The sequence below is a fragment of the Xiphophorus hellerii genome, chromosome 12 (genome assembly GCF_003331165.1).
Source record: "Xiphophorus hellerii strain 12219 chromosome 12, Xiphophorus_hellerii-4.1, whole genome shotgun sequence".
Taxonomy (NCBI): domain Eukaryota; kingdom Metazoa; phylum Chordata; class Actinopteri; order Cyprinodontiformes; family Poeciliidae; genus Xiphophorus; species Xiphophorus hellerii.
Genome location: NC_045683.1, coordinates 16,730,673 through 16,757,357, shown reverse-complemented (window position 1 = coordinate 16,757,357; position 26,685 = coordinate 16,730,673). Strand labels below are relative to the sequence as shown.

The 26,685-nt window shown below is 38.3% G+C and overlaps 3 protein-coding genes across 8 annotated transcripts in view; 2 read left to right on the top strand and 1 right to left on the bottom strand.

Annotated features, from left to right (window-relative positions):
- The window catches only part of emid1 (EMI domain containing 1), a 64,748-nt gene extending 51,922 nt beyond the window's left edge, over window positions 1–12,826 (top strand). The window contains exons 9-17 of one of the 4 annotated variants that reach the window (XR_004341213.1): window positions 190–297; window positions 4,899–4,988; window positions 5,262–5,314; window positions 5,463–5,525; window positions 6,236–6,280; window positions 6,499–6,543; window positions 6,693–6,704; window positions 8,960–9,314; window positions 11,591–11,623. Coding sequence is in view for 3 of the 4 variants with exons in the window: in XM_032578712.1 (XP_032434603.1) it covers window positions 190–297; window positions 4,899–4,988; window positions 5,262–5,314; window positions 5,463–5,525; window positions 6,236–6,280; window positions 6,499–6,543; window positions 6,693–6,704; window positions 8,960–9,044; window positions 11,591–11,724 (635 nt within the window). In the remaining variant the exon portion in view is untranslated. Of the gene's footprint in view, window positions 1–189; window positions 298–4,898; window positions 4,989–5,261; window positions 5,315–5,462; window positions 5,526–6,235; window positions 6,281–6,498; window positions 6,544–6,692; window positions 6,705–8,959; window positions 9,315–11,590 lie in introns of all 4 variants that reach the window. The other 3 variants (XM_032578712.1, XM_032578713.1, XM_032578714.1) reach the window with 3 other exon arrangements.
- On the bottom strand, window positions 12,793–15,324 carry rhbdd3 (rhomboid domain containing 3). The gene is made up of 5 exons (XM_032578715.1): window positions 14,794–15,324; window positions 14,316–14,699; window positions 13,740–13,866; window positions 13,265–13,510; window positions 12,793–13,153 (listed from the first exon to the last, which is right to left on the bottom strand). Exons 1-5 carry the CDS (start codon window positions 14,957–14,959, stop codon window positions 12,985–12,987), a joined length of 1,092 nt encoding a protein of 363 aa, XP_032434606.1. The 5' UTR covers window positions 14,960–15,324; the 3' UTR covers window positions 12,793–12,984.
- A 1,387-nt stretch (window positions 15,325–16,711) lies between these two features.
- Window positions 16,712–26,182, top strand: ewsr1b (EWS RNA-binding protein 1b). 3 transcript variants are annotated; one of them, XM_032578031.1, is made up of 15 exons: window positions 16,712–16,803; window positions 17,262–17,298; window positions 17,708–17,759; window positions 17,917–18,064; window positions 18,286–18,484; window positions 18,624–18,877; window positions 18,987–19,143; window positions 23,254–23,291; window positions 23,835–23,864; window positions 24,065–24,180; window positions 24,717–24,846; window positions 24,948–25,058; window positions 25,140–25,266; window positions 25,350–25,706; window positions 25,798–26,182. In XM_032578031.1, the coding sequence occupies exons 1-15, from the start codon at window positions 16,788–16,790 to the stop codon at window positions 25,832–25,834; spliced, it is 1,809 nt and encodes a 602-aa protein (XP_032433922.1). In that variant the 5' UTR covers window positions 16,712–16,787; the 3' UTR covers window positions 25,835–26,182. The 3 variants fall into 3 exon arrangements, with proteins under 3 accessions (XP_032433922.1, XP_032433921.1, XP_032433920.1); XM_032578030.1 differs by having other exon boundaries at window positions 18,618–18,877; window positions 23,257–23,291; XM_032578029.1 differs by having other exon boundaries at window positions 18,618–18,877.
- Window positions 26,183–26,685: the final 503 nt, after the last annotated feature.

Genomic DNA, 26,685 nt, shown 5'->3' with positions numbered 1-26,685 from the left:
ACCTTCGCTAATATTTTCCCTCTCCGCTCTTTGTCATAGTTTTTCCTCCCTTATGCACGTCAGCCCCAGTCATTCATCAGTCTGCAATGCAACATGCCTCTGAGCAAAGGAAATCAAGATTGAGTCCTACCATGACGTACCGTGTCGCTGCCACCATGCTAATTTGTCACCTTCTGTCCCTTCTTGTAGGACCCCGCGGCCCACCTGGACACCCGGGAGAGAGAGGGCTGCCCGGGCCACCTGGGCCTCCAGGCCCACCATCGCCAGCAGGTGCCCGCATCCCAGAACCCGACCACAGTAAGTAACTGTTTCCAGGGTTGGCTTTTATTTGATGTTTGTTTTCTGAAATTAGTTTCATGCCAGACGTAACTTTTCAAATATTGTATTCGCATCGGTCCACAAATTATTTTCCCAAAGATCTCCAGTATTGTCGACATGGGGATGTGTGGGTGTGTGTGTGTTTTTTTTTTTTTTGTGGCAAATATGAAACTATTAGATTCTTGTTGGTCCGAAGGGGTTTTGGCTAGGGAACTGCAGCATGGACGCCGTTTGTGCTCAGTTTCCTTCTTATTATTGAATCAAGAACACAGACCTTAAATGAGGCAAATAAGCCCTGCAGCACTTTAGATGCTGTTCTGAGTTCCTTTGTGACCTCCTGAATGAGTTATTAATGTCGTCTTATAGGAAACTTTTTTCAGCTAGTCACTCCTGGAAAGGTTGAGAACTGTTCCATGTCACCTCCATTATTTAAATTAGCTCTGATTGAAATATACTGTAGTCCCAAAGCTTTAGAAATTGCTTTGTTGTCCTGCCCAGACTGTAAGATCACAATAACAATTTTTGTATTGTATTTACTCTGGTTGTCTTTGTCTGGTCTCAAAATTAATTTGAAGAAGAAGAGGGGCATCGTTTTCACAGCTGTGTTTCCAATACACAACTCATTGAAAGACATGAAATCACAAAGCACTGTCCAATAGAAATCAACCTTAAAGCCAGGACTTATAATTAATGAATATCAGTCAGAAGTTTGGTCAAACATTACAGAATTGTCTTCTTTAGACAAAACATAAGAAGGTGACAGGTTTGTTCTCATACAGTGTGATTGTTGAGGACCCAAATGCAGTGAGAAGGAAGACGGTCTTGTGTGAGTATAATAAATGACAGAAAACAAACTTAACTTTAAAAAAAAGAAGTCGGAGCGCAGCCATGGCTCAGGAGTAACATACACAGTCCATACGGAGGGCTCAGTCCTCGATGTGGCTCACGTGTTCGAATCTTAGCCTGCTGACCTTTGCCATATGTCTTTCCCTCTCTAACAACCCACTTCTCTGTCAGATCACTGTCAAATAAAGGCCACTAGAGCCAAAAAAAACATGAAAAAAAATCCATAGCAGCACAAGAGAGCAACATCAGAGCAACAGGGAAACTGGCAGGGTAACAACCAAAGCGCCTTTCAGATCATTCTTTACTTCAGTGATGTCACATGTTAATTACGTCTTGTGATTAAGGTCATTCCAAAACTGGCATGAAATAACTATGCTTTTACAGAAGGAATGTGGAAAACCTGCCTACACTAGAGCTCATCACTGTGGGATTTTCCTTAACGCCCACTTATGCCCCCTTTCCACGCATAAATATGTCTCACTGTTTTGTATATTGAAGCATTTGTTAAGTCGCCATTGTTGTTAAGCAAAGCAGTTCTGAGTTGGCTTCTAGATTCCAAGTGTAGAAGGTGTATAATAAATCTAAACTTTCTAAACGAGACAATGATACTGTATCAGTGCACTGTTAACCCAATAAATAAAACACAACACGTCTTCTTCTTTGTTCACTTGCTGATCACATGTGAGCTAATGTGTGCTAAACTGGCCCTCCTGTTAACAGTGGTTTTGACTCTGTTTGATGCATTTGGATAAGCATCCTCAAGCTCCCTGATGGCAGACTAAGATTTGAGACAAATGAACTCAGAAGTTCCATATGAATTTTGCATCGAGCATAAATGGTTCTTAATATGTCTGCAGCAAGTTGTAGGCCACACCATTTTGGTTCCATATCCACTGCTGAATGATGTAAAAGCACCCAAGGCCTGTGAAAGGATTAAGCCATAACAGGGGGTTTGTGGCTTGTGTGTTTTTTTACATGACCATGATGAAAGTGCCTTAAGAGACTCAGACAGGGTGACAAAAGGATTGGTAAAAGGAGAATCTGACAAGACCCCTTTAACCAAAAATACTTAGAAGGATGATTAAAGAAATGAATAGCAAATAAACATATCTATGTCAGAGAAGGATGGAAGTTTTTTATTAGGTTCAGGCAATGAAAACTTTAGCTTTAGCACAAATCTTTAGTTAGGTTTTTTCATAAGCAAAGTGGTGCAGTTTTACTGAATTTCAACGTTATATTCAGAACTCTTTACAAAAATGTAGAAATTGTATAAAAACATGAAGATTGGTGTTAATCTTTTAGCTGCTGCCTGTTTCTTCTGACGTTGTTCTCCTACCAGAAGAGTAAATCACAATCAAATAGTGTTTTACCAGATACAAAATCTGTAAAATTAGCGCAGACTTCCTATTCTGAGAGGAGAACCTGTCCACAGCCGACGTCACTGAACGGTTTCCAGATGTAGGCCGTCCAGACAGCTGAGGGAGGGGAGCGGGAGACGGATGGGCCCTTTCAAGGTCAACACATGGGTGGGTTTTACATTCGGGTCCGGTGGTAAAACAAAGTATGCAACACACAGATTTGTAAGCTCTGGGTTCCGCTGTGGAGAGCCGCGGGGGCGCGGGGGTTGGCATGATGATTTCCAAAATGTGGGCTATTTCTTTCACATCAAAGTAGCGGTGGGGGCGGGTCTGAACCGAGCTTCCTTTGGAAAACACTGGCTTATTTGGCCATTGAATGTGCATCAGCAGCAAAGAAGATGCCTGTGGGAATATGTCAATGTTAGAAGCGTCTGCTTGTTTAATCCATCTAACTAAGCCTCACTGTGTTGTAAATGGGGAAAAAGAGAGGTGTCACCTCTCCCCCGATCTCTGAGTGGTGTCTGCACCTCAGGCAGAGGGAGGATGTTTATGACTGTCAGCCGTCCTCATCATTTTCTTCTTCCTCTTCCTCTGTCCCTTCAGTATCTGTGAGGTCTCAGGCCTGTGATTGGATCTGTGCTTCCTGTTAGAATAAAATGACCCAGCATTCACACACTTCCGTCATCACACATGTTTGCCACCCTTTTCCTCTTGCTCAAATGCTGTGAGTACATGTGGTTTGACTGAGTGAATTCCACATAAAATATATGGAGACCTTTAAACATAACATGACTAAACTTTAATTGCCATCCAACCTGGATTTAATGATGACCAGGATGCTTTTGATGGCAGTTTAGTTCAGCCCCCACCCTTGCTGAGCTCTGCATGAAATTTCATGTTGTTTTTTTAAAATACTGCCCTCTAGAGGTCATAGGTCATATCAAGTTGTCAAAGTGACATTTCACTGGACTCACAGGAGTTTCTAATGCCACATTAAACTGTTTCTGTTATTTTTACAGTATTTTTATTAAACAGCCCAGAAAGGATATCTAAAAAAAATTGGAAAAATAACTCTACAATTTTTTTTTCTCTTAAATTGGCATGTAAAAAATGGTCAACTTGATTCTTGTGCAAAGTCACCTATAATTGTTAGCAGTTGCAACTTGCTGAGAGCACACAAACTAAGTCATATCTATGGCTGAATGCAGAAATTTCAAATGAAACTATATAATCAAAACTCATATTCACAAGATTCCCAAAAATGTTAAATAAAAACCATAAAGTGTCCATCACATTTGTTTTGCAGATGTCTCTAGAGCACATTGAAAAAATCCATTAACAAAAGCACTTCACCAAAAGTGATGTATATAACAGGTAATCTATATGTTGTCACATTATAACCACAAAGTACAACCGAGGGATTTGAAGTGACACAGCAACACAAAGTAGTGTAAAACTGTCTTCAAAATGTATAAATAGAAAATGTAATGAAATGTGTATTAATCCCCCAGTAACCTGATACACAGAAATAAAATTCAGTGTAATCTATTACTTTCAGAAGTTACTAAATCAAGTCCATCTGTGTGTCGTTTAATAAATCCAGTCATTCTGTGAAGTTTTCCAGGATTTGTTTGAGAGCATTATCAACAGTACAACAAACAGGTCAGGGATGAAGTTGTGCAAATGTTTATATCAGGTGAGGGTATTAAAAAAAAGCCAGATTTGAACATCTGAAAATGGAAGGAGCGTAGTACAACTGCAAGCCTACCAAGACATGGGTGTTCATATAAATGAATCTATCCGAAGTATAGTATAAATGTGTCTTTTTGCCTTCCACAAAGAAACATGGTGCCGGCTGCATCACGCTGTAGGAATACTTTTGTTATTTTGATAGGTATAGCGAAACTTGTCAGATTGTAATGACAAGAAGGAGGTAAATACAGGACAATAGTGGAAGAAACTTGTTAGAGGCTGTGAAAGACTTGATATTGAGGCAGAAATTCATACTTCAATAGATCATAGACCCTCAATATACTGCCAGAGCAACAATAAAATGCTTTACATCAAAGCATAAATACATGTTAGAATGGGCTGGGAGACAGAGGAAGTCAATAACATCACTATTGGACAATGTCTCTCACCCCATGCATGAAGCTCAGCTGGAGACTTCCTTCAGTCGTCACTGCTGCAGCTACGGTATACAAAGGAGCAATATAGGAGATTCTATTGTGGATCTAATTATGAGACAAAAAAGGTTAAAGTATTGTCAGTGACATACTGTATGTTTATCATGTAAGGTGTTGCAGATTATTATCTTCATAGTTTTGTTACTTTTGTCAGAAACTCCACGATTCATTGATTGTCTTTCATCTCCAGATAGCGGAAAAGATCCTTTCTTCACCAACACTTTCCACGACTCCAGAGGTTTGCCTGTTCCCGGACCTCAGGGTCCTCCCGGGCCTGTTGGTGAGCCTTTATTGTTTACAGGATGTTTATGCGGTTGCTGGAAAACATTTGTGTGCACATTCAAACATCCTATAATTGAAAATACGTCCGCATGCAAAACTCTTACAGTATACATTTTATCCAACTTTCACTGTCGGTTATTGAAGTCTGAGAAGGTTGAGTTCATGAAACTCAAAGGTTTCCTTCAAACGAAGGGATGAAATACAAACATGTCAGATTGGGTTTTGCCATCTTCACCAGAGAGAAATAATGACTCCACGCTTCTACACACAGGTCCCCCAGGTCCCAGAGGCCCAGTAGGACCTCCTGGCCCATCAGGACAGAACGTAAGCTACCTTGCATGCAACATAGTCATCAGTTGCTCTTAGCACTGTCAGACTTACTGCTATACAAATATATACATCTAATCACATGTTCATATATAATCATATTTAAAATGACATATATGTCATCTCAAATACATTCTGACTACAGGGGACGCCTGGAACATCTGGGGCACCAGGGCCAGTGGGGCCAAAAGGAGATCGTGGGGAAAGGGTGAGTATTTTAGCTAAGATATACCTTCATCAAGCCAAGAAGCAAATCTGTAGTTTATGTTACAGAATTGCCAAGAAGCAATTCTGTAACATAAACTACCAAGCTATATTTAATGAAACGAAGAGAAAATTGAGCAACTCTGATGGACATTGATCTTACAAATGAACGGTAATGTCAACCGTTCAGCCAACTTATTTACAAACTCACTTAAGGACATCGAAGTCGATGTCTTGGGGAGGCCAATCACAGAACCCTATTTTCAGTGAAGTGTAAGATTTGTGGTGTGGGAGATCAAGTTGATCAACAAAGCTGACTCAGTTTTTCTGGAGGAATGGACCAAAACTCCAGTAAACTGTAGTGACAAGCTAATAGAAAGATACTCAAAACGTTTGATCTAAGCCATGCAGCTTAAAAGCCAATTCTAGAAAATTATATGTAAACGTCTGAGTATGAACAAAGTAAAAAAATATTATTTTGCCTATTATTCCAGCATATAACAAATAGAAATAACTTTGGTAATCCTAAGTGACCTAAAAAATGGTTTTTTGATTTAATGTCAAAGTGTGAAAAGTGGAGTATGTGTCTTTTTATTTTTTTTAATGATTGACCTTAAAAGGCCTAAAAACGCTCTAATTTTGACGAATCCTTTTGTTTATTTCTAGTTAAGCTGATAACACTGTAACACAACTACCTTGTATTTTGTTTTTTAGGGTCCTCTTGGTTATCCAGGAGAAAGAGGCTTCAGAGGTGACCCAGTAAGTCACCTCTACTCTGCTTTGTAGGTTTTAGAGGGAAACATCAACACGTCATATTGGTTATGTTGTGGTAAACCACCCTGGGCAGCAGCAATAAAAGTACACAATCCATGAGAAGCACAGTTAATAAACTGAATGTTTTTTTCTTTTTTTCTGTGGCTCTAAACTTCTCAACAGCTTCGAGTTTTAAAGTGAAACTTATTCTCCTCTCTTCTCAGGGAGCACCAGGTCCCAAAGGAGAGCCGGGGGAGAAAGGCTTGCCGGTAAGATTGTAGTTGATTGTAGCTCACCGGGTAACAAAGAAAATTCAGAAAGCTTTCAACATAATTTTGATTTTGTTTTTTTCTTGAGCATCAAAATATTTTCTGTGTCTAACTCTAAGTTTTCTTTGACATCTTTCTCATTTTACAAGAACAATCCAAATGTAAGATATCTTTATTTGGCCATCACATCTTTGAACTGCAGTGAATCTTTTCCAAAGAATAACCATGACCCAACATCCGAGGTTATGGTTATGATCTTTTTCCAATCATTGTGACTCTCCATGAATTGGTTTGTTCAGTTGCACCTCTTTCTATCAATCCCATACATTCCTAGCTATCAATAGATCAGTTTATATCTGTTTCATATTGTTTTTAAAACTATAATGTTGCCCTGTATGTGTTTGATCTGTCTGATTTGTTTGTGTAAGTGTGTTTTTGTTGGTCCTTGGGGTGTGCTCTGGACTGCTGTCCCCTCTCCTCTTGACCCTAAAGCTGTCTGACTCCCACTGCAAGCTACTGTCCCCATGACTATCATTCACAGTCACTTTTTCAGCTTCTTACTTTGGCATATGCATATAAACACCTATACCAGCACAAGAACAACTGTTAACTGGTGCAAAAATCTTCATTTTGCTTTGTTCCAAATGTGCAATATTAACTCTCACCAATTTGCTTGGTTTTCTATACAGGAATCTCAATGAAATAGATGAGATGTATATGCCAAATGTCTCCATTGTGTGTCAGTAGTTGCGTTTTAAGGTGTTGTGCTCCGATATGGGTGGAGTGGATACAGCTATCCCTTTTCTTCCACTGTATTGCCTTGCATGAAAAGCACAATGCTGCATAAACTCTTTCTTCTAGCTTTTAAAATAAACTAGTTAATATATTTAGTATGTAAACTAATACTGTGCAATTAAAAAGGAAAATGGCAAAGTTGCTATTTTATTTGGATAACTTGGTGTCGATAAAAAGTTAACAGAAAATGGTCACTCACTAATTTGCTAGTATCAGTGATGTTAGCTTTGATACAATTCTTTTAGCTATGTTTTTTTTTTTGGCTTATTTAATTGTATTTAGTTGTTCCTTGGAGCCCAACTTTAACAGTTTAGATGTAGGTTTACAGCTAAAGCACAATACAGTTATTTCAATTTGATTGGTTCTTTTTTTAAAGAAAAAGAACTGTGAACTACTGTAGTACACCTGTGAACAGTGTTTCCTTTAGGCGTTACCACAGATTGGCATATACTTGAACTGAGAAGCAAGGAGCTCATTAATCAGAGAAGCAGTCAAGAGACTCATAATAACTCTAGACGAGCTAGATTCACAGTTTAGGAGGATATTGTCTTCAATCTGACAGGGAGGCTGGTCAGAGGTAGTGGAAAAATGGGTAGGTCTGCATACAGGTCAGTCCTACAAGAATATTTGCTAAAATCAACAAAAGGCTTGAGACAGGAGGCTGGAAGGTGAACCTTTGTAAAACCTTTGCAAATCAATTTCAAAGGTTTTACACAGGATGCTTAGCTTTTTATGTCATTAATAACATAAGAAACAAATGTAGCATTATTTGGATCGAGATTTCTTTGGCAGTATTAAAATAATAGAATAAAAGATGTCCTCTATCTATCTAGTCCCTGCAGGAGATGTCAGAAATTTACAAAAGTCGCTCAATCTCTTCCCCTGGGATCTGTAAATGTTGACTTATGTCTGCACACAGTCTATAATGTGCAGACATTTCAATTACTGTCCAAGAACTTGACTAACATACCCTTCCAGAGCAATATTCTAAAGCAGCTTTGCCATTTTCTATTGCACACAAGTCTTGGTATGTTTTTCGTTAGCATGTTTTTCTAAAGAAACCATTCACAACCTTCAGCCATGTTTCTTTGCATGTCTCTGAGGATCATGATGCATAAAGCTGTCTCTGTCTGTCTTACATCTCTTGTTGCAGTACTTTTGTTACTTTTGAAGGTAAAGATCCCCTGAGGTCGCTGCCTTATCCCTTAACAAAAGACAAATCAGATGTAAGAGTAAACCTCCTCTGACGGGTAACTTCTGTGTCTCTGCTGCATTGAGACTGAACACTGTGGAGCTAAAAATAAGCAAAGTGAATGCAGATGGCATGGTCATCTCTTCCATGACAGTGTGACTCAGCTGTGTTATGCTGCCATGTGATACTGGTCTGTCATGTGCATGCTGATGTTTGCCTGCCCAGCATGGCAGAGAATTATAATACTTAGCAGCATGTTTATAAAGGAAACATAGAGAGAAATATAATGAATGGATAGTCATGCTGGGCAGATATGTGGACTGTTTTAACCTTCTAACAGCTAAACTGTATTGGAAACCTGACTTGCATCTTGGCGAGCAGTCCTCTAGCTTCTGCTCTTTACCTTGACGGCTGTATCTATCTTCACAGGGGGACGGCATACATCAGATCAGAGAGGCGCTGAAGATCTTAGCCGAGAGGGTTTTAATCCTTGAGACTATGATCGGTATTCATGGTGAGTAGGAGGCCTGCGGAAGGGTCAGCTTTAGGCAAGGGTCACAGCTGCGGGTGGGCCCATACTCCCACCATGCCTAACTGCTGGGACAGAGGGCGGGAGCAGTCACAGGCAGCCCCAGGACTTGGACAGTCTTTTCTGCAGCCTCACAAAGTCCCACTGTCACTGCTCTCTGATAGGACATTAGCTTGCAGATGTTCCAAGACTTGCAGGCAGACCTTGAGCTTCTGGCTCGCAGGGTGACACTGTTGGAGGCTATCATCTGGCCAGGTAATGCCGAAACACCCACAGTCCTGCTGACCCTCATTTCTCAATTAGATGAAGAAAACATAGATCAAGTGTTAGAAATGTAGGATTTATAATCACCGTCTGTTTTTAAATGTAATGTAAAGTTGAGAAGTTATTTTGTATTCATGTTTTGATGACAGCAGATGCTAAAATTATTTTCTAAGCCTTTTTATATAAAAGAAGCATTTTAAATTCTAGATCTGTTTAACATAACTTTATATAACTTTATATATATATATATATATACATATATATATATATATACATATGTATATATATATATATATATATGGGTATGTGTGTACTTTATCTTGTAAAGTGTTCATACTCTAACTTTTCCACCTTTCATGATGTTTGGGATTTAAATGGGATTTTATGATAAATCAACACAAATTGGAAAATGGTACATGGGTTTTAAAATTTTGTACAAATAAAAATCTAAAGTAACGCTTTACATTATCAGTCTTCATGAGGCAACACTTTGTAGAACTCCACTTGATTCATATCATGTAGATCGAATGGAGAGTTTCTGCAAACATCAGAAACTTGAAGAATCTTCAAGTCTTACCTAATGTTCTCAGTTGAGTTTGCTGTTTCCTATTGTTTTCTTTTCGCAAACAATTATGAGGCCTAGATTAATAATAGTTTTGATCTTACATTAAATCCCAATAAAATATGCAGAAACTTGTGGCTGTAATGTGAGAAGGTTTGAAGGATATGAATAAGTTTACTGGTCCGTTGGGTCTGAGAAGCAAATAAATCAGATATTTACATGACTGATCGCCGCAGCCTCAATAAATTGGGTTGGCAGAGTTTTGAGCTTTAAACGCATAACATTGATTCCTGTCACTGAGTCATTTATTTTGCTTAGAATTAGATTTTTTGGGGTACTTTCTTTCTTTTACACCTTGTAGAAATGCCAAATTATATAGAGAAAAAATGCAAAGTGGTGCTTCTGAAATGTTTTGTTTCACTGTTTTGTTTGTAATTTGCTGCATTATGATGGATAATTTTAACCTTTTTAAAAATGTAATAAATCTAGCAGAATTGCTGTTTTGTAACATTACTATTTATCTATAAATGTGTTATCAGCAAGATAGTGAGTCTAAGTATATACAGAGTCTGCGGTACTACATGTAATTATAACTCCTCAAACATTTTTAACGAATCAAATTAAATCCGGTTGACAGATTTGCATTTAATTAGTTGCATTCCAATTTGATTGTAGGTATAAAGTAATGGAGTCAGCTTCACTTTATCATTACAATCAGAAAGGGTTAAATGTCTAAAAGACCCAACTGTCAATGACTTTGCAGGAATCCAAGCAACCACATGGTGACAGTGGAAAGGAATAACTGCTTTGTAACAGGAATAATTATTATTATTTTTTTGTTTTGTTTTATTTTTTCAATATCTAACTGCTGTAATTTAATATTATATATATAATATTGTAATATTAAGAATGAACTAAGAGTTAATGGCAGTGATAGTTCATTTAGGCGTAGACATAGATAAAGTCTTAGGCCAGTAGTACAATCCTTGTGACGAAAAACAGAGCAAATTTAAGTAGTGGCAGTTCTTCGGTGTCTCTGTCTAGGAAACATAAAAGAATGAAATGGGAAAGTATCTTATATGAAAAAAGAAGATGGAGGAAACAGAAATGCCAGGCTTCCTCCTATAGAGAGAAAACTTGATGAGAGAACATAAAGTTAAAGGGAGTCATTTTTTGCAAATATTGAATTAATTGAAATTAGTAAAGGGAAAGTAGTAGGAGCCTAAGCTTATAGAGTGACTAATTGAGACTCTTCAAACAGATCCTTAATGTGAAAAATCCTTTAACACTTGACCAGCAACAATTTTCTCAAGAATTACAGCTGAAAAAGGAACAACATTCAATTCATTCAGGCATCTTAATCAAGAAAAGGTTTCTTAAGTAAAGGTTTGATTACAACAGCCTTAATAACCTGTAGGACATTAATGTTTTTACAGATAGATTAAACAAAGGGGACAATGATCAAAGGGAAAATGTCCTCTAATAACTTGGTTGGATTAAACTAATATTTTTATAACACAACTTGATTAAAAAAAACAACAAAAAAAAGTCCAAACGCAGATGAAGTTCTACAGATATGTGTAATGCTAAAATTAAGAAAAGTCTTAATTTTACTTTTTCAACATCAGTGGACTAAAGAGTCCGCATGGCCACACATGTTGATGGACAGGGAGGCCCCTTTCCAACCGCTGTCTTTCTTCAACAGAGCCTGATCTAGGGTCTGGGGACGGACCGTTCGGCACATCCTCCCCTAGTTTCTACAGAGATAAGCGAGCAGGTGCGTCTCCACATCGACTTGCTTCTCCTCTGTTCACCGACACCAAAGTCCGAGGAAAGTAGCACCCCTATCCTCGACACTGACCCTGAGGATCACAGACTGGGCCTTCCCCTCCAACAGATCTCTCACCGGCATTCAGCACATTCAGACCCTATCTGGTGCCCAGTCTGGGCTTTTATTAAATAGTTAGGAATGGGGAACACCTCAGGGAAACTCAACTGATAACTCCATGACACCCTGATTCATTTGCTACCTGAAAACTGCTTTGATTTCCCTCTCCATCTGAATGCTAAAAAAAAATAAAACAACTGTAACCATGTTGAAAGAAAAAGGAAGATTTTCATTCTTGGTGGTCGTGACGGCAAAACAGTTCTAAACAGTAAGGGTTCATTTAGAGAAATGAGAAGTAGAAATCAGTGTGAGGTTTTGCTGCTTTCATAGTTTGTCTGCAATCTGAAGAGAGTCTGTTATTTAAATACTCTGAGCTTGTACAGTCTGTATTACAAAATTACATCCTCCTTCCGCTAGTATTCCTATATTTTCATCTTATTGTTTAACTCAGTGTTATGTAGTGCACTAAAAAGATGAAGTCATCTCTATTTGATGTGTTTTTAAATGGTGATTAGAAGTTTTCTGGTGTCTTTTCTTTGTGTAAGTGACTAATCAATGTTTTTGACATAAAATCTGCACAAACATAGGCATCTGTGTTAGATGGTGCTGCAGTCCGAAAACTGAATGTGCTGAAATTAAAACGGCTCTGCTGACTGAGATCCCAAACACACTCACAGAGGAAACTGTTATTTGAACTTGAACATATTTTACCACTGTTGTGTTCTATGACTGCTTAAACTGCTCTGATGAAAACACTTTTTCATCTTATATCAAAGTTATTGTGAAACTATTTAAAATTGTAGTTTATGTTGTAAGCTGTTATGTAACCATTTTGTATTTTGATTTTTTTTTTCTTTTCTTGCAAATGTACTGTGTTAAGATAATCCTGCTCAGATGATAAGTGTAATAAAATGTTTTTATTATTTTAACGTGTCACCGTTTTGAATTGGTGGTACAAAAGTATTCATTAAACACTTTTACAACTGAAAAAAATAAACTGACAGCCACTGTCTCTGATGTGCAGATTTGGAAATAAAAAAAACTTTTATTTGGGAACATTTCGGCTTTTTGTCCACATTTTCCAGATAGTTTAGATATTAAAGGTTCTTCATGTAGCCCACAGGGAAAATACAGAAGCTCAGCAAAACCCAAGCATGATGTGTGTCCAGTTTGATTCAAAAGTGCAAACGTAACCAGTAGTGTCAACTTGTTTAGGGGCTCTGCTGTGGTGGATGGCTCTTTCCCTTAGTTACCACCACAGCTTGTTCTCCAATGCTGTCTTCAATAAGTAGCGAGATGGCGCCATCTAGCTGCTTGCTTGCTGCTAATGCCACCACAGCTTTCTCTGTGGGGAAGCCCATCTTCTCCAGCTGCTGAAGCCTGGCAGGAAACAAAAACAGACATCTGCATGTAAATACAGACTTTAGGATTAAAAACGTATTAAGTGAAAAACCAATTATTTATAAAATACACGCCATAAACTCCACTAACCGCAGAGATGAAACTGATGACTTTGGGACCTCTACTTTTGTGTCAGGAGTGTCCTGTAAGGAGGCCATTATCCCGGCTCGGAGCATCTGCTCCTCCAGCACTTCTGCCTCAGACACAGCAGCAGCCTGCACCTCCATCACCCAAGCAGGTGATGGAGGCTCCATCCAAGGGTGGAGGTTGTAAGCTGTGGGGTCCCTCACTGGTGGAGGAGCTGCGTGATCCACGGCCATGAACTGGGGAAGCGATCTAAGCAATTGACAAATTGTGAAATTTGCTTTTGGGTAAATTATTATATTTTTACATTTACTCACATTATGACCATTACTTTACACAAAGTACTGAGTAGTGTTAAAGCAGCAGGAAAATAATACCGTTTTCAACATTTTGTGTGGCTGTGCTGCAACAAAATATGAAAATGATCAAGAATATATTTAAAAGGGATAGTCAGACGTTTAATGTAATTGACTTATAATACCTATGTGAGGTGGTAAATGTTGGCAATCTGACCCTGGCCGAAGTAGGAACATACATCCAATTAGGAATGAAAGAAAAAATGTTGGTCTCCTCCAGTTCCTGTAGCGCCCCAATGAAAGGCTGATGATCTGCATGTTAAATTAAGGAGATAGGGGATAACTTGACAGTTACCAAAGTTTGAAAGATTTCATTACAGATTTAGTGGGGGGAACATTCAGCCTAAATAAACCACATAACTATTATACATAGAGTGTCTTGGGTCCAGGGCCTGGACCTTATCTTAAAAACACAATCTGCATCCCCAAAGAAGTACACAACATCCAAAGATAAAGACACAGAAAAGCCAAGCATACAGATGTAAAAAACACTGAGACCTAAAACTCCACAAAGATATGCTGACTGCCCAAAATAAAGAATGGCCGCAACAAGAAACAAGTGACACAAAGGAATATATCTAAATCACAAAGAAATCACATGAGACAGAAAATTAAAAAAAACATACAAACTAAAACTTTTGGTTTATAGGATGTACCAGTCCTGACAAGCATCTGCAGATTACATACACAGGAAAGGATACAGTTGTGTCCGATGCATATTGCACAGAGGTGAAGCAGCGCTGGTGTTCCTGGTAGAAGCAGCAAACCACTGATCAGAAAAAGCCACGGCAGGAACCAGACTGGCAAACACCTCAGCAGCCTCCTCTGTGTGGCCTGTCGACACTGAGCCGTAAATAGAGCGAGCTGGATGGCAGAGAAGCCACAGATCCGACTCGCGTCCCCTCCAACCACAAACAGCACCAGGGTGTAAATGAATGCCAGCATGGTGATTGTGAGGATGGACAGGAGCAGGAAGGCCACTGACCCCCAGCGACGCTCCTGACATGATCCCAGCAGCAGCAGCAGGACCACGCTGATCAGCAACGAGGGCGAGTCATCATGACTGAGAGCATACAGAAACACATCTGAGGAGGAAACAAAAAATAATCCACATGCTTGCTTTGCGTAAATCTGAAGTGGTGTTTTGAAGATGTTCATTAGATGTAACAGCAGGGTTACCTATGAACCTTGGGAAGTATCCTCCTGGGCCCACGCTCAGACTTGCCTGGATGCCCCCAGCATACATAAGCAGCATAAATGCTATCAGAGCAAAAGTTACCAGGCAGAATCCAGGACGTTCCGACCCAAACAAGGACCTCACTGACAGGACACGGCTCAGCATCATTTCACATCAGATGCACCTTCTCCACTGGCTTTCACGACATTAAACCAGGCAAACAAATATTTGATGAGGTTCATCATAGGATAATTATATCCGATGAAATTTTAAATATGCATAACCATATTATTTTTCGTGCTACAATAGAAGACTGAGAGCTAAAGCCTATACAGGTAATTCACTGCTAAATAAAACTGATAGCGATTATTAGGATTTGTTGTGGGTTTTGACTCAACAGAATGGTAGATAATTAACTATAGTTTACATTTATTACGCCACTTTATATAATAAAAGTAACGCAAGTAAAAACGATTTTAGCTTCGGGGTGTAAGGAATTCGAAAGGATGCAAACTTCCGCAAACATTCTTCTTCTTCTTTATGTTTATAATTTACAACGTGTTACCGCCACCTACAGGTCATCCTGGATGCGTGCTTCCTGTACTTACAATTAGAGGTGGATAGTAGCAAATATTATCACTGGAAGTTCTTCGCATTTTTCTAACATGTATACATGTTGTAAGTTTTATGTTGGAAAAATATTATTTGGAAAATTCTTTTCTGGCAGAATTTTTGCATTTTGGAATGAAGATATTTATTTGTAAGTATTTTTTCACCTCAGTCTTTAAAATATCAGAATTAGCAGCCAACACTGTATTGTCATCTGTCTTCTGATCAGATTCTCAGTACCTGTGTATTCTTTTCAGCAGACACTTTTTTACTTGTGCTTGAGTAATTTCTTAATACTTTTTCTTCTTTACATGAGTAAATATTTATTGAGGGAGTGCTACTCTTCCCACCGCTGCCAATAATTAATGAAAGTAGTGACATTTTTTGTATCAGATTTTCTTATTTGAGTTGTTTGCTACACAACATTGTAAATTTAAAATATAACTTGAGGATTAGTTTCTGCATCATTGTTAGGTGCAGTGTTTTGAAAATGTATTTCACCAATTGAAGCTCTTCAGATTTTGTTCCTCTACAACTACACTTCAACATCATTATTTGACATTCTCTATGATCGACAGCCACAAAGTGGTGTACAACAGTGGTTGGAAAAAGATGCATGGTTTCCTTTTTCCCAACAGCAATCTAAAAAGACTTCAAGTCTTGCTGCAGATTCTTAATTGAATTCTGCAACAGAGAAAATTGTTTTCATTGAAACTAAAACATAACAAAGACAGGTATGAATTTTAATGTCAACATCAACTGATTTGATTCTGGAGTGTTGGACAAGGGACACATCTGAAAGTTGCAGGACAGCAACCTTTGAGGAGTTTGAAATCCCTTGATTTCTGTAGTAGATTTATCTGTATGTTCAAATTGGTTGTCCTCTTTTTTTTCTGGCCCAGCAGTGAACAAATGCTGGGTTAGCACTGGTAATTCAAACTATGGGACCAGAGAGGATACAAGGAGCTGATTATTACCAAACTCTAGAACTAGTTAAACACTGAATCTAGTTTGATGGAAAAGGTTCAAGGATTGTATTACTCAAGCAGGACAAGTTTCTAGTTTGAGTGGTTTGAATAAACAACAATACATGCAGAGTAAAACATTGGTAATAAACATTTTCAGCATTGTGGCCAAAAGTATCAGTATCACATATATATATAAATAAATAAATAAATAAATAAATAAATAAATAAATAAATAAATAAATAAACGACTCGATTCCAAAGCGTACTTTTTTCATGACTAAAGGCTACATTCACAACGACGTTGCCTTTGTCGTCATTGCAAGGACAATAATATCGCGAGACTTCGTGGTTCTTTAGCGCGGTGTGGAACCTCTTCTTGCATTTAGCAGCATCTCGTCGGCTTGCTCAGACTTACTAAAATGGCGTCTGCTCCCGGTGAGTTAAAAAAAAAATAAATCGCAACATCTTTTACATTCATTTTCCAATTGTTAAGTGAAGTAGTTCTGTAGATCAAGTTATCGTACGAGAACGTGTTTTGGTGAGACTAACGCGTTTACATAGATTTTAATTGAGTGTTGTTTTACAATGACCGTTGCCTACGCAGCGTGCATGGCCTAGTTTTAGCTCCTCGAGCTATTGTAGTTAACGAGTCGGCCTTTTATTTAATACAACGGCGTTTAAACTTAGCTATTATTTTTTAAGAGCTGGTATTCTAAAACTTTTTGATAGTGCACCCAGTCTGCATTTGGTAGCTGGAGCCGTCGTGTGGGGTTTCATTTGCTTGCTCGTTAGTTTTTCAGCGTAGGCCTAACAACGGGACTGTGTGGCTCGCGCGCGCAAACTGTTTTATTAGAAAGTCAAACGGTTTTTAATAATCTCTTTTCTGCTTACAGATTACAGCTCCTACAACCAGAGTGGTGCTCAGCAGGGGTAAGATATTTAAGTTAATCCAATATTTACACTATTATTTGATTGTGTTTTTATGACTTTAGTTCAAAATAAATAATGGCAATTGGGACTGAGGAATGGTACACCAGACTGAAAAAACCTGTGTATTTACTAATCGAAGCCTTTTTTTTTCTTGCTTGTACATATTTTTGTGCCTATGCGTTTGTTGTAATTTATTATTACTCTGTTTGAATGTAGTGCAACTTCAGAATACTAATTTCATTATTTAAAATAAATGAACCTATGCAATACTTTTTTTAATCATGGGTATGCAACTGTGCTAGTAGAGAAAGCATTGGTGTGCTGCTTGCATTTGGAGAAATCTTGTTTAGATGACTTTGTATGGTCTCTAACTTGGATAATATATATTTTTTTGTTTGTTTCCTCACAGGTATGCCTCCTATGCTGCGCAGCCATCACAGAATTATGGCCAGTCAGCACAGGTAAGGTTAAAAAATATAAATAGAATAGTTGTCTATTGTAGATTGAGCTTGCCATATGGTGATGATTAATGGATTGTGTCATTATTTAAAAAAAATAAACAATAACTTCCCCATGAAGTTTTGATTCTTTTGATTTGTTTGTTTGTTTTGTTTTTAGCAAGGCTATAGCCAGCAGAATTATGGATCATACACTCAGCCTGCCGCAGCTGCTGCTGATAGCAGTTATACCCAGACAACCCCAGCAGCTGGAGGATATCCTCAACAGCAACAACAATATGGGTCATCATATGGCCAGCAACCAGCAAGTCAGTTTTTTGTAATATATATTTTTCATTGTAGTCTGTTAGGGTCTAGCTTTAAAATAATGTAGAAAAGGGTGCCTAAAAATGTTTATTGCATCATTCAATAGATAATTTGCAGGTAATGATACTGGAAACGAAAAGAATAAAAAGACAACTTACCAGGGCTGCATATTTAACATTATCATTCTAGGGCAAGTATTATAATAGCACTTCCTTTCTTGCAGCTGGTTATCCTCCTACCCAGTCTACTGCTCATGGCTATTCACAGTCAGCCCAGGGTTATGGAGCCAGTGGTTATGATGGGACTCCTGCTACTGCAGCTGCTCCAGCTGCCTCCCAGTCTTATGGGTCTCAGCCAGGGTACACTGCCCAATCTGCCTACCCTGGGTATGGTCAACAGGCTGCACCTTCTGCACCACAGAGGTAAAAGTTTTATGTATCTTTTACCTTTACCTGTTTTCATTTTAACAGGGTTAAAATGAAAACAGGGTTATCATTTTAAATGAAAGTTTCAGGGGTTTTTTTTTGTAGTTCTTTGTTTACTGACTTTTTGTAGTTGCAGTGCTAACAGCCAACCGGCTAGTTACAACCAAAGCTCCTACTCCCAACCAACATCTTATGGACAGCAACAGCCTGGGTACCAGGGTCAGCAGGCTGGATACAGCCAACAGCAGGGCTACCAACAGCAGACCCCACCGCAGCAACAAGCTCCTCCTGCTTACCCTCCTCAGGGTGCTGGTTCCTACGGGCAACCAGCAGCCAATCAATACAACCAACAAGGTGGACCACCCAGTTATAACCAGTCTGGCCCTTACAGTAAGTTTGGCTTTTTGTCGCTAAGATGGATTGTGAATGGAGCACTTTAATATGGCTGTAAATATATGTGGGCTATTTGTACTAATAAAGCTGTGTTGCATATTTATAGACAACTACAGACAGGATGGCCAAGGTGGAGGTTCTGGCTATCCAGGGTCTGAACCTGGAAGGTACCCTGGAGGAGGAGACAGCAGGGGCCAGGGAAGGGATGGCTTTGAACGAGGTGGAATGATGCATCGTGGGCGAGGAATGGGTCGTGGAATGGGGTAAGTGTGTTTCCTTATTGCGTGATCTCATTTTTATTTTGATCATAGGTGCTGTTGCCATGTTGGGCAGAGCTGAGACATTCTGTGGGGAAACAACTGCATTATTCTCCAGAGATCTCCTATTTTATTATTTGAGCAACTGCCCTGCTACTTTTAGCTCCATAATCCAACCAGCCCTATGAGTTGCTGAGAAGATAATTCAGGAATTTGATTCCTTCAATTCACCTAAAAGTTGCAGGGTGATGGCTTTTGAGGCATTGAGTTGGAGAACAGGTCTAAAATAATATGCAAAAATTATTTGCCTTCTGAAGATGGTGGAGGCACAAAGCCATTGGTATGCAGTTGAAATGACTTTATTGCCATTTTATTCCAGTTTTTCTCAGCTCTGACCTTTTTGGCTGAAGGTAAGTTGGATGTCCCTTTTTCCCACAATAACTTGAAAGAGCAACCTGTGCTTAAACTTTAGGTTAATTAGCTAATTTCTAAAGACATGAATTGACTGAGTCAGAACTATTTTTTTGGATAGATGGGAAGTTGGAGAGTTGATGGTTTTTACAGGCAGTGTTTCTTCTTTTTTCTAAGATGTTTACGTTAGGGTTTTATTAGAAAAGTTTTAAACACAAAATGAGTTAAGCCATTGTTTTTCTGCTTAAACATCAGACCATGTTTTTAAGGACTTTGGCATAAAATATTTTAAGTCAAGCATCCCGTTTATGTGCAGTATGTTTGGTTCCTTCTTAAATGCACATTTGTGCTCATTCATACCCGCTTGGTACATTGTAATGCCTTTGAGATTTTTTTGTCTTTACAAGCTCATTAATATTTTTTCGGGGGCTAACGCTTAAATGTTTTCAAGTATTATCAAAAACAGTAGGTTAAACTTAAATAAGTTTAAATTGCTTATAGATAAAGCACATATAGAACTTGAGGTTCTGTAAAATTATAGATTGTAACACATAAAACAGTCAAACTACAATTAAAAACAGATGGCAGGTATAAATGGACTGCAGAGGTAAAAGGAAAAACAATAATCGAGGATAATGCCAACTTGCACTGTCCCTAAAACCACTGGGAAACTGTTAAAACAAGTGAAGATGCCTGTAATATCTAAAGACATGTTTCAAATATTGGGAACCATGATAATAAAAAAAAAAGACTCCACTGAGCTTTAGCCTATATTTTGGACCAGAACAACTTATCTCATGACCCACAAACGAATGGTGACGAGAGCAGGTGTTTTCTCATGGTGTTGACTTTAGAGAACTTGGGTTAAGTCTTGCTATCTGCCTTGACAGAAAGATGCTTTTCTGCAAAACATACCTAATGTGTTGCTTCAATTTGATAACCCCCAGATTGGTAATGTACTGTTTGAGGTGTGGAGCCAGAGAACCAAAGTTGGCAAGATCAGTGTGTAATGTATATTTATGGCTAGATGGAGTAGAGCTGTTACCAGTTCTGAGACGTCCAGGTTGAAGCTGGCTGGAACAGGACTTGAGATCAAAATATTTACACCTCTGGCAGGGTTGTTGAAAGTATTTATTCAATTTATCAATATGTTTCTTTTTTCTGACTGGGAGTGATTAACATTTTGAACAAAGTCTCAGTTTAAATCCAATATTCTGTGGAAAATAATAAGGGTGACAGAAAGAAGACCTTCAACCTCAAAGACTTGGAGGTCACCAGCGGAGACAAATTTCCCAGATCTGGTCAGCAATCAAGGTTTTTATTTTGTCAACTAAGATTTATTGTGAAGGTTTTGAGTGATTTTTAAATTTCCATTTTTGATCGGGCTAATTTAAACAATTAGCCCGATCACCTAATAAAAAATCTTGGTTGGATTCAAATAATTTTAAATTCAAATAACCTCTTTGTAGGGTTTATCTGTATTTGGCTTCATAGTAAATCTGACAATCTGCAAAGGAGTGGAAGAAGATGTCATGATTTAACACAGTAGACCCTAAACTGAGCAGGTACAGAAAGGAACACAGAGGCTTGACAAATGTTTTATGAAGGGGGGCACTAATGGACAGCGCATTTTCTATATTAACAGGTCAGACACTAGGCATTTCTCCTTCGACTACCTCTTGGTTTGAGATAATTGAGATTAAAAACCTAAAAAAATCCAGTCAGACTTAAATTGTGGCATAAACCTTAAATCCAAATTTTAGAAATGGAGTATTTAGTATATTGTTTCTTTTTCTATTTTTAATTGCAACACCTACATTGGTTTCTAGGTTTCAACCATTACAGTAATTTTATTGTTTGGTCCTGATCGGGGTTCAAAGTCTCTATTTAATTTTTTTTTTTATGGTGTCGATGTTGTCAGTATTTGGCTCAAGGGTATACTGTGCTTGGTATCGAATACTGTGGAGTGGTGGGAGACCCCAACACTGGCGTTTTCAAAATAGTTTGTGTTTACACTGGTAAAGCGGATATTGGTGCAGTTTTTATGTTCACTAAAAGTTGGTGTTTTCGTCAATATGGACTCAGGACATAATAATCTATAAAAGGTTTTCTGACAGAATGGCAAAAAAAATTTCAAACCCAATTTTCATTGAAGTTTCAGTGTTCCACAGATGACATCTTGGGTGCAATATGTGATAGGAATGGTACAAGGATGCAAGTTTCACATGTCAAAAGCTTTGGCCTGTCAGAAATACTTCAATATTGTTTCCCCCCCTTAAGTTGCAATGTCCACATAGAATGTTGGACATTGTGATGAAAATCAAAAGTATGGAAAATATGGGTTAATTCATATAATCACAATCCAATCAAATCATCACAAAACCATGTTTTCCTGATATCAGGCAGTCTTTGTTTTACATACTTATGAAAATGTTTTACCTATTAAAAACAAATTTTACACAGTTTGGTAGATTTAGGTGGAACTTTACAAGCACTAAGGTCATGGCAGGCATCCCTGCTGGTTTGGTTGGACCTTTAACTACAACTCTCAACTTTGAGAAAAGAAGTCTGTTAAAAAATATTGGTTGTTTTGGTTCAATAAACTTTGTTCTCTTTAGATGGATTTTCAATAAAAAAAACTGAATGGTTGGATTAAGCTGTCAGGTGTTCAGGTTTGGATTAGTAAGGTGCTAAAACTATTCGGGAGAGCGGAGGTTTTTGTTAACAACAATATACAGAAACACAGGTGCATTTAAATTTTTTATAAGTTCTATAAAATAGTTTACATTTTTAATAGGGTTTAGAGTTAATGTAGGGCTTCATCACAGTTTAGCTTTGCACAGGTGTTTGTGCTCTGGGGTGAGGGGTGGGGGTTACTGTGTTTTGACATGTTTGGAATACAAATGTTATTTCTTTTCAGCGCCTTTTTAACATGCTTTGTCACATTTATACCGTACAGGTAACAGTGAGAGCCATTTAAAACCATCTTTTCTCTAAAAAGTATCTGTACTCAGTACAGAGTCTCCAGCTTAAGCAACAGGAAGGAGCTTAAACAAAGATTCGAAGTCTCCCTTTTATCAAGAACTGAGGATGGTGTTTTTATTTTTGTCTTGTTTTTCTAAGCATGATGGGTATATAAAGTCAATAAAGCCACCTGTTTTATTTAAATTTATCATATCTTTGGTAGACTTTGTATTTGTTTTGGTGTTAAAAACATGTAATTGTCTTTATTATGGTGAATGTAATGACAATGACTCCTGTGAAATTTCAGATGCATTGTATTTTTATTTTATAATATTTTAAATGTAAAAGTAATTAAATTGTAACCTAATGTTAAGGTGATGGTACTTTATATTATTCCATCAATGCATCTGAAATAATTCTACCTGTGTACATTTGTTTTAGGATTTATCACATTTTAAAAGCCAACATAAACATGTTCCTTTCTTTTTTTATTTTTGGATTATTGTATCCACTGTTTCAAACTGTCATTGGATGTTGTACCAAGCTAAGGAATGGCACATAGTTAGTATAATTTTTGTCAATGAACTGTACATTTATAGTTAGATTTCTGGGAGTTAATTGAAGTTGCTGTTGGGATAGATAGAATGTTTTTATTACTCCCCCAATCAAGCCACTTTGCTCGAGCCATGGAAGTGGCTGTAAAAGGGAAACGCCTTCATATCTCCATTTATTCCCCCATAGCAGCGCTGGAGACAGAGGTGGCTTCAGTAAGCCTGGTGGTAAGTTACTGAGTATTACACTGGTTAGCCCTTTCTAAACTGTAACACTTTTTGGGTAAATATGCTTTCAACATTGATATAAATTGTGGTATGCTATTTTTTTTCCTACAAAAACACATCAAAATATTGGATTTTTTTTTTATATGCCTGAGACCATTTGCTCTGGGGTACTTTATATAATTCAGTCACTGGTTATGGTTTGACTACCTTTTAGATCGGTTAATAAGAAAAGTGTTTGCGGCTGCTCTGGCAAATCTGAGCTGAATCTTTTATTTTTTTTTAAAGATTTCACTCTGGTCTTAAAGGCTTTTTCCAAAGAGTTATATATACATACCAAGGGTTCTGAGGTGTTCAATTTTTCAATTGAGTTTATCAATTGTGGACATTTTGTACCAAAAGGTACCATATTTTTCAACTTCCCAATACAAGTCATGCATAAGAGTGTGGTTTATGAGCTGTAGTTATCAGGTGTTGTCTACTGGATTTTAGTTGCATGCACTGACTTTTTTTTCCTCTGTTTACTTTTTACTCAATGGACTACAGGACCCATGGGCGGCGATGAACGCGAAATGGGTAAGTAGAGTCTTCAACCTAAGAATCTGATAGTGTATGTATGTATGTATATATATATATATATATAGTACTTTTGACACTGAACAAAGGCATATGTGGTTTTGTCAGGAATTTGCAAAAAAGGTCTTGTTTATTGTCTTCCTATTTAAAAATCTTTTTATTGGAAATGGAAACTATTGTGATTTATTTTGTACCTGTAGGACGTCCAGAAGAGCAAGATGACTCTGAGAACAGCACCATTTACATCACTGGGTTGACTGAGAAGGCCAACATAGAGGAAATGGCTGAATTCTTCAAGCACGTTGGGCCAATAAGGGTAATAATAGCTTTTAGCCCTGGTTTACCTCCTAGTTCTTCACTCGACCATTACAGTTTACTTTGTCTTTACAAATCAAGTCTATCGTTGGCTTTGTACACTTTCAGATCATGATCCTGGGGTTAGAAATCCAAAGGAGACGAGCCTAAAACTCACAACATTCATGTTTTTAAAACATGTTTTCTCTTGGGGAAAACTCCATACTCGCGCACACTGTGATTAGCATATTTTCTTTAGCCTCCAGATTTCCTGTTTCCCCCTCTCAGTTGATTGCGAGGCTAATGTGTAGATTACATGATGTAAAGATGATCTGGAAGGGGAGATGTATGATTTTCTTGAGGGGTATTACTTACAGATATTCTCAACAGATTGATCCTAGAAAATTCCAGTTTCATGTCACCACAAGTCTTTGTAGTACATTTCAACGGGCAACTTAAAAGAAAAATTTAAGGTCAATTTTTAAGAGATTAATAAAGATGGTTTATATTTAACCACAACTGTTACTGAAACTAAACTGTGCGCGCTTTGTTTTAAAGATGAATCGTAGACTGGGTCAGCCTGCTATCAACATCTACACAGACAAAGACTCAGGAAAGCCTAAAGGTGATGCCACTCTGTCCTATGAGGAGCCCGTCTGTGCCAAAGCAGCTGTGGAGCATTTTGATGGTATGATTTATAGATTAAATGTCAAAGTAATAAGAAAAATCAGAAGCACTTTGTAAAGTGTACCCAGTGTCTGAGATGACAAAGTTTTATCTTAATTACAGGGAAAGAGTTTCAAGGACGAAGACTTAAGGTGTCCATGGCGCGCCGAAAGCCCATGATGGGTGGAATGAGAGGCGGCATGCCTATGCGTGATGGCATGATGGGCCGTGGAGGTAAACTATTACAGTTTGTCACTAACGTCTGTAGCATGTGTTGGATCTGATGGTGTGATACCTGAAATGTTGGAATTTCAGGTATGATGGGACGAGGAGGGGACCGTGGAGGCTTTGGCCCAAGAGGCGGTCCACGTGGAATGGGCAGAGGTGGACCAACAGGAGGCAACATGCAGCAAAGAGCCGGCGACTGGGAATGTCCTAATCCGTATGTACCGCCACCTCAGGCACGTGTGTGCGTGTGTGTTTATAATTGTGTTTTGTAACTGTACATTTGTATTTTTTTCACAGGGGTTGTGGTAACCAAAACTTTGCTTGGAGGATGGAGTGTAACCAGTGCAAAGCCCCCAAACCCGAGGGCTTAGGTGGTGGTCCTCCTTTCCCCCCAGGTGGTGAGAGAGGCCGAGGCGGACCTGGAATGCGTGGGGGCAGAGGTATGGATCGTGGTGGGCCAGCAGGAGTCGGAGGCCCAGGTGGACCTGGTGGTTTCCGTGGAGGTTGGGGAGGGGACCGCGGTGGATTCAGAGGACGTGGAGGAATGGACAGGGGAGGGTTCCGCGGAGCCGGGCGTGGAGGACCGCCCATGGACCGAATGGGTGGCAGAGGGGGAAGAGGAATGGGACCACCTGGGGGCAAGATGGATATGAGGTAAGGTGTTCAATTTAGGCTTGAGATTGTTTTGTTGATGTTAAAAGAATATCCAGTAAAGGGGTTTTATTGCCTTTTTTTTCTGTTTTAGGGACCACCGCCAGGAGCGCAGAGACCGACCTTATTGAAGGAGAACTTCTTGATTATTCCTGTTGTGGAATTTGATTTTTAAAAGAAGTTTTAATTTATGATTCCATATTTTGATGGTTATAGAACTGCGTCCATTCAACCTGTGCAGTTTTTCCACTCTAGTTACCTTTTTTATTTTCTTTTTTTAGTTACCATGTTTACGCTGCATTCTGTATTGTGCATGTTTCAGTTTGTTTTTAAATATCATTAGGTTTGACATTGTATTGTAAATCCAATATTTTTCATTGGTTGATGTAACGGCCCCTGTTTTCCCATAAACTTACAGATGTATGATGATGATGATGATGATGATGATAAACTTGGGAAATAAAACTTTGCGAATTTCACCTTTTTATTGTAGACATCCTCAGTTTTACTAAATGAAAGCTGAAATAGATGATTTCTTTTATGGTCAAACTGAAAATAAGGATCCCAATGGTGGTCAGGTTAAATTGTAAGGTAGCACTTATCAAATAATTCAAGTATCAAGTTGCTTATTGGAAATCTATCTGCTCAGTTATAAAAAGCATCACCTACTGATTATAGAAAACTTCATACCTGGTTTGCTGTGGGTTCAAATGGAGCCTCTCTATCCCTTTTCTTGTCAGTAGGTGGCGCAAAATTGAACAAAACTTCTTGCAGCATTGACTGCAAGGAGATGTTGAACACTACTGGAAATGTGGTTGTTGCATATACTTGTATTCCATAAATATATGAATACAATTAGCCTTTCTACTTGGAAAAAGAGAAGTTCCTTTTTATCTTCAGGTCACAAGTTTTAAGTCTGTTTACAAGCATTCATAGTCTTAAGAGAACATTTCCTAAGAATTCAGTTTAGTTAAATTTTAGG

Excerpts from the sequence above, each read along its gene's own strand:
- rhbdd3 (XM_032578715.1), bottom strand. The coding sequence starts at position 14,959 with ATGATGCTGAGCCGTGTCCTGTCAGTGAGGTCCTTGTTTGGGTCGGAA. Across the intron at positions 13,511-13,739 it reads ACATTTACCACCTCACATAG|ATCGCTTCCCCAGTTCATGG; the intron begins GTATTATAAGTC and ends TCAATTGCTTAG. Across the intron at positions 13,154-13,264 it reads TCATCAGTTTCATCTCTGCG|GCTTCAGCAGCTGGAGAAGA; the intron begins GTTAGTGGAGTT and ends GTTTCCTGCCAG.
- ewsr1b (XM_032578029.1), top strand. Across the intron at positions 18,065-18,285 it reads ATATGGCCAGCAACCAGCAA|CTGGTTATCCTCCTACCCAG; the intron begins GTCAGTTTTTTG and ends CCTTTCTTGCAG. Across the intron at positions 25,059-25,139 it reads TGGCATGATGGGCCGTGGAG|GTATGATGGGACGAGGAGGG; the intron begins GTAAACTATTAC and ends TTGGAATTTCAG.